Source organism: Harpia harpyja, chromosome 5, assembly GCF_026419915.1.
Source record: "Harpia harpyja isolate bHarHar1 chromosome 5, bHarHar1 primary haplotype, whole genome shotgun sequence".
Taxonomy (NCBI): Eukaryota; Metazoa; Chordata; class Aves; order Accipitriformes; family Accipitridae; genus Harpia; species Harpia harpyja.
The window spans coordinates 35,909,202-35,921,569 of NC_068944.1; the positions used below are offsets into that span (position 1 = coordinate 35,909,202).

The 12,368-nt window shown below is 34.8% G+C and overlaps 1 protein-coding gene across 3 annotated transcripts in view; it reads right to left on the minus strand.

Annotated features, from left to right (window-relative positions):
* The window catches only part of TCEA1 (transcription elongation factor A1), a 31,132-nt gene that overhangs the window by 2,665 nt on the left and 16,099 nt on the right, over positions 1-12,368 (minus strand). For 2 of the 3 annotated variants that reach the window (XM_052786974.1, XM_052786973.1), the window contains exons 4-8: positions 6,941-7,028; positions 5,719-5,867; positions 3,932-3,988; positions 2,790-2,944; positions 740-886 (exon numbers count right to left, since the gene is read on the minus strand). In XM_052786974.1, coding sequence (XP_052642934.1) covers positions 740-886; positions 2,790-2,944; positions 3,932-3,988; positions 5,719-5,867; positions 6,941-7,028 — 596 coding nt within the window. The remainder of the gene's footprint in view (positions 1-739; positions 887-2,789; positions 2,945-3,931; positions 3,989-5,718; positions 5,868-6,940; positions 7,029-12,368) is intronic. The other variant, XM_052786975.1, reaches the window with a different exon arrangement.

Here is a 12,368-nt window from a genome sequence, read left to right on the forward strand (position 1 = left end):
GTCCAACCATTAAGCTAGCACTGCCAAGTCCACCATTAAACCATGTCCCTGTTCAGTATAGCTTTACATGCATTTACTGATGCAACAGCTTAAAAGTCTCATGATCGAAAAACAGCTTTCTACTTAAAGCACCTGATATAAAATATTAAATTATAAATGCACCTGTCCTATGATCAAAATTACATGCTTTGAAGCACTGCTAAACAAATTAAAGCCCTTTTTGCACATAGTTCCTAATTAAAATAGAAAAAGGTTGTAGGAATGATTGTAAATCAGGGTCTACTGTTAGTCAAATTGTAGATTATATATACATAAAAAAATATATATGGCTATATATGTATATATACTTTATAAGTATGTATCATTATTTTCTGCTCTTTATTCCCTCTGTAAAGAAAAGTTTACACACATTAAAAACAGTAAACTAGCTCTCCTCCACATAAAACCATACTAATAAGATGTAATAAGAATTAGCAAAAACTCAGCATTGAAAAGAAACTTGGCGTTTCAGGCTATATAGGTACTCAGCTTGGACTTACATAATATCTTTGGTAAATTATTACAACAAACATTCTTTATGTAAGCACACCTAAGTAGATCCAACTGTCTTCACATACTTTGTAATTTGTTAGCATTGTGTTAGAAGTTCATTTTGTAATTAAAACTTTTTTCTCTGACAATCTTTATATAGGACTTAAGCTTTGAAAAAGGAAAACGAAGAGTCTGAATAACCATGTACCTGTGTGTATGTACAGTTCTTCTTTTTGCACTTGCCACATGTAAACAGATCAGTTTGGGTACCTCCTGTTTTCGCCATCTGATGCTCTCTGATAGCTTCTTTGGTCAGATTTTTGCGCATTTCTTTCAGCTCATCACTTGCCATTTCCTGTTATGGACAAAGAACAGAGAATTTACTACAAAGTTTTAGTTTTAAACAAGTCGTTACCACTGTGCGAGCCCATCTTTTATTTAAAATCCATGAACAAGAACTCTATTGGAGGGCAAAGTAATTCTACACATTTTTAATTTTACAAGACTTAAGTTGGGATATTTCACAGCACAGAAGCTACAAAGTTAAAAATGTTTTGTTTTGTTTTTTTAAACACAGCTGAAAAAAAATAACAGTAAAAGTTACAATATCAAACACCTAGAAACTTTGATGCAAATGCATTGCTGAAGTTCAGAAATGTAATACAGAGACAAGGTAGAAGAGGACTTAAAAGTTCTCCAGAGAGGAGGAAAAAGATCTTCTCCCTAGGTTAGATCCTTGCATAATTATCTCATTGACCTACAGAAGATTACTATAGGAAAAATTTATACTATTTTGACTGTTTCCATGTTTGTACTGAGAAATACAAATACTGAGTATAGCAATAATTTACCATATGTTACCAGAAGTCATATACACTTAGTTTCAAAACACTAACTGAAGAGCTCAGGTTGACCAATTTTCTTTTTCCTTTAAAACAGTTCAGTGTGCAGGATCTCCACAATGTATAGTAATCAAGTGTGCACAGCAAAAATAAGTTGTTCCATTTGTCTTCAATAAAGTTTTACTTCAGATCCCATATAGATGTGGAATGCTAATCTTGTATTACTGCTGTTTCACTTTAGAAGTAATCTTGACACTAAGAGGTTTTTTAGCCATTAAAATTTTAATCCAAGGCATTAACTGCAACAAAGAACGGGCACTGGACTACAAAACACATATGTTTGTGCATACACACGTGTAGAACAAAAAAACCCCCACTCTCAAAGGATGTACTGAAGATACAATCTATTTTTCTTTACACATTCCTTTATCGGCCTGTTTGCCCTAACCTCTACATAAACCTATAGAAAGAAAAAACACAAAACCCAAAAAACTTTCTTTTAGAATAAAGCTAATCATGATTTTCATTAATTGATCATAAATTTAATTTCTTTCAGTCTCCAAGATACTCCTTTATACCTGATTTGGGGGGCAGAATCCAACACATACAAGCAGAACTACAAAACTGAAACCAGATGTTAAGCATGCTTTTGTTTTTCTCTCCCATAAAATCTTATTTTTCATTTGACTTCCCAGATTTATTTTGATTTGTAAAGACAATGGGCATCTGAACGGTAATTTCTATTCAAGTGTCCAAAATGTTCTTTCAGTAACATAAATTTAATTTGATTTAAAGGGCAATTCTCCTAGCTTCTTTCCCCTATCATTTATGGCTCTTTCTGTCTATTGTTAAGAGTTTCTTTCAAAATCACTTTAAGTATTCAAGAGAGAGATTCAAGAGATAAGCTTTAAATAAACACTGAAAATGCCAACAGGAGAGGGACTGATCTTTAAAACCACAGTGCTATACCTTGCATAGAAGTATAACAGCAGAGGTTAGCATTTGGAAAACAAATGGGAAGACAGGCTAACTTACATATCCAGAAAGGTGAATGGGTAAGCAGCTTGGAGTCACTACACAGTCATATTTACATCTTCCTAAACTTAAAAAACTATCACTGATATATCATGTGGCCTTTTAAAAACAGCACAACATACAGTATTTCAGGAAATTTACATGCAACAGCTTACCTGCCTTCTGACTTACAGACAAAATCAGATATTTAGGAACCATTAACAGGCACCACTTTGATTCCCTCTGCCCCAACACAGCCTTGTAATTCAGACTGCAAGCCACAAACATGCCACAGTCTTTCAAAAGTGCGGGCAGCTTACATAAATTATTTTTACGGCTAATAAATACAGGCCAGGATGTAAGTCCAACAGGGAAATAGTTCAAGACCTATGCTTTACTTACCTCTGCTGTCATTTTGGCAAACTTGTCAGGAGGAATGTTCCCACATAACACATTTTTCCTTAGGTTAGGATTCTTTGCATCCTTGAGATTCGCTATTCTACTTCGTACCCTATTTTTGTATTTCATATCAGTGTTTTTTAATTCTTGAAAGATAGGTGCATTGGATTTAAGGAACAAAACATTAACAAGTAAAACAGAAAGGATTCATTTTGGGGGGCAAGTTTTCTAAAGCAATGTACTTCTCCATTGTTGATCAAGTCCTTCCCCCCACCACAACCAACAGTTACTTTCCTGTTCAACACAGCAGACTTCATGTCTTCTGAAGTCTAATCATAGTCTAGCACATGGTCAGTGAAACATGAATTTTTGGGTAGTAGGATCTCAATTGAAATTGTGAAAAGTCACCCATAAATTTCTGTCCAGTTCCTTGACCTCATCCTGAGTATTAATTGATTTCTAAACCAAATATTCAAACACTGGCAGCTCACTAACAGAATCTTAAAACAGGGTTTACAACAGAAACAGGAAATTCCTTAACAGGAACGGTGGCTGACTGTAATTACCGAAGGACATTGGCAAGTTAGAATCATGAAGCTTAGACTATTTCTATGCTTAAGAATATCGCCGCCCCCCCCCCCCGCAAACAAAACCCCTAAAATAAAAAGCAGCTCAGACCTCTGCTCTGTAACTATTCAAACACTGCTACCAGAAAAACCCTGTTGAAAATTCCAAATTCATTTAGAAATAGAAACTTGTAGAAAATGAAATAAAGACATTAGAAAAAGATTAAAACTGTTAACAAGAAAAGACTTAAAAATAACATAGAAGAGCCCAGCATTTTATGTCAGAATGCTTCAGTAAGATATAATGTTGTTGCTGCAAGGAAAACATACTGAACTGAAAAAAAACCCCCACACACTCACCTACACCCATTCGTACATGTTTTAAAGCAAATCATTTAGGTTGTGCTGTTTTTTTTAAACACTACATTTCTGCACTGATGTGTTGAACTGTTTGCTATTTTGTTTGAAATGAAATTTAAAAATATTCAATATATAAATCAAGGTAATTCATTTTAACATTATCAATGCTTTTAAAAAATACTCTTGTTCTAGAGCACATAGATGTACAACAAAGGATATCTTCTTCAATCTGAGAACCCAGCTCTTCCTCATCAGCACCAATAGCAATGTAATCATCTGAGGAAAACAAATATTAAAGTATTAGCAACCTGACAATCTCATCAGTGTTCTATATCCAAGAGCCCATTCAAAACTCCGAAACTCAGCAAGTTATGAAACGACTGCAGTGAATTTTCCTTTTGTATAGGAAAGTTTAATTTACTGTATACTTATCCTTTCAAAACTTTTAAATATTCTAATAGGCTTGGCAAATACCCATCTCCACAGCATATTTGTGTGTAGAATAGACTATTATAAAAAGAAAACATATTGTATTGTGTTTCATCAATTCTTCCAGTCCTCGCAATACAGGCATAAGCAATTAATGTTTTGCATGCATGCAAGAGAAAGATTTCATTAGAAACATAGTAATTAAATAACAGAAAACGTATTATTAGATATTTAAAAAAAACCTCAAAGCAGAGATGTGTCATAAGACATGTAAATTAGAAGAAATAAACCATAGCAATCTTGAAGACAATGCAACACTTGACCTAAAATGTCTCAAGATAATTGTTTACTGTTTCTGACCAAAACCCTTACTCAAAGACAGCTACCTTTCCAAGATAGCTTACGACAAATTAGATAGAGTATGTGTTTTCCTCCTTCTCATTTTAACATGGGTGTACTTCAACGAGTAATCCAAACACCATTTCTCCTTCGATCTCATGCAGAAAGCCATAAAACCAGAAAATAACCTTAATTTTTGAGTTTGGCATTCAACCCATGAACGATCAGTTTATATGTGCTGTAGAAAGTAACATAGCAAAAAGAGTTCTTGGAAAACTAGCTAAAATTAAGAATGCATAGAATTATGAATACTAAGATGCTATATGCAACTTTCTGGTCACAAATTATTTTAGAAGTCTATGAACTACATATCCAGAGGACCACAAATTCATGGTCTTTAGTCAGCTTTGATTACTGTCTGTATCTGAATTTATGTGAATTAAAAGAAAGAATAAAAGAGTGAAGGGGGTAAAAACAGATGATTCAGAAATCTGCTTACACTGAGTCAGGTTACACTAAGCTAAGAACAGAGGAACAGGAGCTGGGTCATAAGTTCAGATAGAAGAGAAGGAGCCACAAGAAAAATTCAGGTCATTCTGAGGAGTCCAACTTTTAGTTTGCTCCTTATCTATCATATCATTCAATTTGTCAGTTTAAAGACACCCAAGTGTACATGAAGGGGAAAGAGAAAAAAAAAAACAAACCAGTCAAGGAATTTACAGATGCCCAAAAGGCATGAAGATAGAGCAATGCAAGACTCTCTTACTGTGAGTATCTCAATGAAACTTCAAGATTAAATCAAAACAGAAAGGCAGCCTTCGAAAACCAAAATCTGAAGGCCCACAGGATCTCTGTGTAAAAAAGGCAGGTATGTATATAATGGCACTCTCAGTCAGAGATAAGACAAAAATAGCAGCTTCCACAAAAAGATTTAAACGAGGCATTAAGGAGGTAATAACCTCCTGAAAAGCAGTTCCACTGTAGGCAAGATATCAGATGAACAGAAGCCACAAAACATCCCACATCATCAGCAACAAAAATGTATTTCAGTACATTCCCATGCTGTCAAGGTTACTCATTACTTGCAACTCGGGTGAACTGGCCTATGGGTATATACGCACAAATGGACATAAACAAGGTTTATTCCACCCTACAGGGCAGGAGAAAAATAGAGGGGAAGGACTGAAATACAGAAGAAGGAAATAGTTAAACTTCAAAATATAGTCTACAAAGCTCACCTCCTGTTCTGAGAGCTGCAGAGAGCATTTCTCTACATTTCACTCGTACAGAATCCGAAGTGCTTGGAGCCCGGGGAAAAGAAGGGATGAAAGAATTTGAGGGAGCACTACCCTCCTCCTTCCTGCTGCTGGAATTGCTACTTGAACTGCTAAAAAAAGGCAAAAAGAAAACTAATATTAATGTTTTTCCCCCTCTTCAAATAACTTTGTTCCAGGGCAAAACACAGGTCTTTTGCTATATCTATTTGATGGTATTCCAAAAAAAGAACACAGGCCACCTTTGTAAAGCTACTTATAGCTCTAGAGTCAATACAATTTTAAAAGTGTCTTTAGAATATTCACCAGGGTATTCCACACAACAGAGACACAGCAAGTATTTCATTCCATTATGTGGCATATAAGTTTTAATTCTCAGTTCTCTACATTAACATAAAATTTTTTTTTTTTCTCCCATGGAACTTTACTTTAAAAAACAGTGAAGATGCATCACACTAACATTCAGTCTGCAGTGAATGCATTGCTTTCAGTCTGCTTACTGTACTGGCATGGTACCATGATCACAAACAAACAATTAACATAGCTTTGCAAACCGTAAACCAAGAAGTTTTCAGCCTGCATCAGGACAAATGGTTAGAGGTTAAATTTCAATTTGAAAATGGCCGCTGGAAACAGATTCACTAGAACCAGAAATGTATAGAAGAAACGGGCTTGCAGATACCATTTTGCAAATGTTCTTCAGCTCCTATAGCGTCATTAACATGGGCTCATTTTTCTGATAACATATATTTTGTGTTTACCAAAAAAAGTGCAGAATGAGATAGCTTATTAAACATGAAAGCTAACAGACAAAAGAAGTATTCTAAACCTCTAACATATACAATAACCATAAAGCTGTGACTGAAAGTTGTTTTACAGTTCTCAAAGCTCAGTGCTAGTATTGAGAGAAGAAGAAATATTTGACAGATGAGACAGACAAAATAAACAGTAACTAGTCTGGCCATATCGTGACCTGTGGCTTTCATCTTTTTTTAATGTCAGCAGCAGCACGACTTACTTCCCTAACAACACACCATTTCTTGTACAACTCCGTGTATTTCAGAAGAGAATGTGGAAGCTGTCTCAAATATGACAAATTTGGACCAAATAGTTTAATGTTAATTTACCTAATTTACCTAATTTACACTGAGTGAGATTATTTGTATACTTATGAAGAATTAAGCACCTTTCTTCTCTTGCTTCAGGGCTGTTTTGTGAGGAAGATGCAGACTCCTTTTTCTTTTCTTCAGAATCTTTATCAGTTGAAGGTCCATCTGGAAATACAAAACACGAGAAACTCTTTTACCCAGAAATAGCAACCAATTCAAAGCAGCGGTAAAATATCTTTGATGATTTCTCCTGAACCAGTTGGAAATGCTATCAGCTCCCACTCTCTGCTTTGACCTTCTCTTGCAGTACAGCCTTCCACTCCCCAACACCCTCCCCAACCCAGCAAATGGAAAATATGACAACACTTCAGATCCTTCGAGTCAAGTCCAGCATCTGTTTAAACTGGCAGTGAAGACATGATGAAAATGTAGACTTCTATGATTTATTTTTGCCAACTCTGCTGCATGAGGGAGACAATAACTTCTTAAACTACTGCATCAAGTCTCTAGAGTTTGTCTTCCATGTTTTAAATACAAGTTCCTACTAAATGCATGTCATTCTTTTTTATTATATTAATAGAATTTCTACCAAAGGACTGAACCAAACGAAACTGTGGTATGAAAGCTACCATGGTTGCCAAAAAATATAAAGAACATTTTCATATGCTTTTGAAGTTTTCCAGACGTGCACATAGTATTTTCTGTGATGGCTCATAAATTATTTGCCTTAGCGTTTAAAAATATTTGAATTTGCCTTCCTCATACAGGCTACATTTAATGATGATTTTGTAAAGAATAAAGATGAAAGCCTTTATTAAAAGGGGCAATCACAACATTTAGTTTTAGCCTAGCGAGAACACATACACCTTTCTATTGTAAAGAGGAATTCAGAATGGCTAAATGGAACTTCTGCTTTGATTTGCTCTCTAGAAAGGCTGACTCTCTCCACTGCCTACAGAGAAAGCCTAGAGAGACTGGTATCACTCACTGACAGATTTTGTGAATTCCTCTCTCTAAGCCCTCATAAAGCTGCCATTACACTTCTAAATCCATAGACTATATTATTGGGATAAGCATCTATTACAAACTTTAAAAAGAACTAAAAACAGACCAAGAAAGGGAGGGAAATCTGATAAGGCTCAGTCTTTCCCATGAAGATGTCCTGAACTAGGTATCCAAATCCTTGTTTAAGTATGTAAAAGTATCCTTATTTCTACAAGACCCCCATCCCCACATTTCCCAGGGGAACTTGGTGGTATGAAACACACAAATTCAGGTCTCATTCTAGCACTGAGCTTTTTTTTTTTTCCCTAGAGAGTAGAAAACTACTGTACTGGCTTATTTTTAATAGGAACAATTTCATTTAAAGCTACACAGAAAAGATATTAAACTGGGCAGGATTTTGATCCTTTCCTTAATTTTTGAGTTAAGGAATTTATCAAATCGAATATCACTTCATTAAAAAATCATCATCATTATAAGAGGAGACCAGAGACAGCCATACTGGATCAGATGAAGCACCCATCTACTATTCTGCCTGCAGCTGTACCTAAAAATAGATGCCTACAAAACAGTATAGGAACCAGGCAAGTACACAAAGATACTACTCCAGAATATCTTCCCAGCCTTCAAGAGCTTAAAACTTTAGTGATTTCCTCAGCCATTGTTTTTAACTTTGTATTCAATCCTTGATAAATTTCTCCATTAAAAAAAAAAAAAAAGGATAATTAAACACAGTAGATGATACGCTTGGAGTGATTGTCTTTAATAAGCTAAAGGTGTAATTCAAAAAAATCCTAATAAAGGTATCAACACATCAACTATTATTTATAAAAAAGTAATATCACTAAGAAAGCAAACAAGGCTGGATCACAGAAGTTCTTTGCTATGACACCTAAAGTACACAATACTAAGAGAAGGAAAACAAATCCCATTTTTAACATGCATATTCACATGACTACTCTCTATGGCAACAAATGCTTACATGATATATAATTTTTTAAAATATTCTAAATATGCACGTAATCTCATTTACCTCATCATTTTTTAACTACATAATCATTTTTGTCAGAGAGTTTAAGACAAACTGATGGATCAAACAGGTATCTTGGGGTACAGCTCAGGTTCTGCAAAGCAGCACAGCTGCCTTAGAGCTGAGCTCTGCTTCAGCCCATTTACATCCGTATTTTTTTCTGGAACACAAGTTGTCAAATTCAGAGCTGACCTAGGTAACTCCCACTTATTTTGCATCAAATACACTGTCATGTGTATTTGGCACCTAGTTTTAGTTTATCAAACACTTCCATTTAGAGCAGCACCACTTCATCAGAGATGGCAGGCACCTGAGAACATCTGCCAATACCCCGACTGCTTCTTTCACTTATGGAGGGCAGGGGATAGGTGAGGCACAGGGACAAAGCAAGAGATAAAAGCACAGTTCTTCCTACACCTGCAGACCAGTCTGTGCAAGCATGTGTCAAACCAAGGTCAAACTTCAGCAGCTGAGACAACTGGACCATCTTCAGCAAATATGTCTTCAAAACTACAACTTCTTTCATCACTTAAGAGTTTATAGACACTTTTGTTTAATCCAGTTTCAGAAATCTGAAAATAAAGTTAACAATATTCTCTGTTTGCTTTAAATACTCTCCTAAGTGTTTAAGGTCATTCACTCTTATGGATCATAAATTGTTAAGCATCGAGGAGAAGAGATCCAGTGTCAAGCAGTATTTATTCTTAAACTCACACATTAATAGGTATTTATTTTATTAAAATACCATATTGACAAAAGAACAATGCAATTAACAGCCTGCTAGACAGCGTTTCAACTATCCTCTGGGGAAAGGAAAAAAAGTTATCCTTGAGAAACTAGAAATCTCTACTAATTAACTTAATTTACATGCAATGGCCAGACTCTAGTGCAAAGGAAGAATGACAGCTAATGGGAACTACAACCAACCGCAGAAATTCTAATAAATTCAGATGGAAGAAATGGCCCTCCTGTGAAAGATAATTAAAAATTCCATTGAGCAAGTGATTCACATCAGGAAGTCTACATAACATCGTAATATTTATATAATATAAATTACAAGTTGCTTTAAAGAGGCACAATTACTTTTTCAACTTCATACAGCTATTAAAACTTACCAAAACTTTTTTTCAGAAACAAATTGAAATTGTCTCAATTTTAGGATTGAAAACTGTAACTTCACAGTTTTAGCTATTGCAGCTTCAGAAGGCCATAAACAAAAAACCTTTAAGCTTTTTTTTTTAAATAACATAAGCTAATCAATATTAATGCTTCTTTAAAATACAAAGAACAAGCTAGTAACATGAATTGACTATTAGCCATTGGAAAAAGACTATCAAATTCTGACTGCTGCACTGCAGTTTCTATCTAGGACTTGCAATTAATTTGAAAGATACTTGTACCCTTTCCAGCAAAATAATCTCTCCAGGGTAAAACATGACATGACAGTGTTCTTTGTTACCGGAACAAAATTTTAATGTAATAATATATGGCCAGAGATAACATAATTAATCTGAATGTTAGAAGCCATTAACAGCTTCATCATAGATTCTTCTAATTATATTACAAGTTAACACGACACTTGCTAGCAACAAGAAAAAAAATGAAATAAAAAGATATAATGTTATTAATTTATAAATTTAACTTTAAATGATGAGATTTTTTAAAGTAAGAATTTTTCAGAAATGTTAAAGAAAGGTGGCTAGTTATTCTCTGGAAGCACATGAGAATTTAATTTAGTGCGTTGTTGCATGTTACTGATTCAGATATCACCACCAAATTTGGAAAGTTTTCCGAGTATTCAGTTTAAATAAGTTAAAGGAAAGAGATATGAGAATAGGTAACAGATGGCATAGTCTTTAATTTAACAATGACTCTCATATTTAATAAGTCTTTAGGCCCTATTTTCTAGGACCCTGACCAAAATAATCTTGAGTTGCACAAGCAGCTACACTTGTCAGCAATTCCTCTGCAAGATGCAGTAAGACATGAAGGTAAAATCAGAAAAGCTTCTTCCTAGTAGTAGCATAGGGAGGAATAATATCTAAAATCTATAAACAACAAAATAATTAACTGTTTTCCCTTTTTAAGGATTTTTTTTTATCATAAGTGACAAAGAAGCATGACACATTAAATTTTTCGCTATATATGTTTTATTCTCCTATACAGTATGATGTAATTTGCATCATGTGTTATTATCCCTCCATTGATAATCCTAACAAATTATAGATGTACTAATAGTACATGGAACAGTTCCAAAACCACATTTGACAGGAGGTGATTTCCACAGCTCATACTTGATACAGAAATGAACCTACTGAAATTATTTCTGCACTTGATTCTACTTGATATCTTATAAGAGACATGTACTCTTCTTATCAATAGTAAACAATACTCTTAAATACTATTAGACTGTAATTTAGGAACTTGTTTTGTCAACAATTTTTTTGAGCAAAGCCAGTAGGTTACTAGATGTCCTTGAATAACTTTACCCAATGACAGCATTAACATACCTGTAAGATAGTCCCAGACTGTACCAGCTTGCTCCAGTAGAATCAAACCCAGGTTTGAAATAACAAAGGATTGTATGAACAAAGTAATCTGAGTAAAACACTTCTGTGAAGTTTGGCTGGTGCTACCTTCTCTTGACAACATTGAGCACTTATTCTTTTAAAATAAAATTACTCAGGCATGCACTTTTTTGAAACAGGCATTTCAAAATGTTTGTGGCCCCTTTTTTGGTACTGGCAATAGATAATCACACTTGCACTTAATGTTATGATTATTGTCCAATCATTCTGCATTTCCAGTTCAGCACATAAACTTACTGGAGTTAAGTTTACTTAGAGGTCTGGACATTCTTTTTCACTGTATACTCTTAGAGTTCAGTAAGTAATTATTTGTGATGGAGAATGTTAAATTCCTTAAAGGACTTTTTTGTTGTTTTTTAATATAAGGGAACACTCCTCATAACCTAAATGGGTATGCATAGATTCATTATCTGCATAGCATACTCTTATATACTCAGCTACTTGGCAAAACAATCGTTATTTGCAAATCCCATGTTATAACTGAGCTGTATTTTATTCTGAGAGCAGAATTTGCTTCCTTATGCAAATTGTGACCAACTCGGCTGTGTGGTTTAACGTTCTGACAGCAACATCTGAAAACGATCTTCCACTGTGGCTCACTGAGTCACTTCAGACAAGGCTTGCAAGCCAAGCCCTCTGCTGGGCAGCTTCCGACCCCCCTGAAAAATCCCTTGGTAACCTGGCATAGCTCTAGTCAAGCTATAAACATCTAGCGATTCACAACCTTACTTTGATTTCTTCTCACATTTCCCATGCATTCTTAAAACTAAGTTCTGATAGCATTGAACTTAAACAGTACGTGCAGCCTGAACAGTCACAATTCTTGCCTAAATTCAAAATGTCATTTATAAAAATAACTCACAAAGACTTCAGATCTCTGAGTAC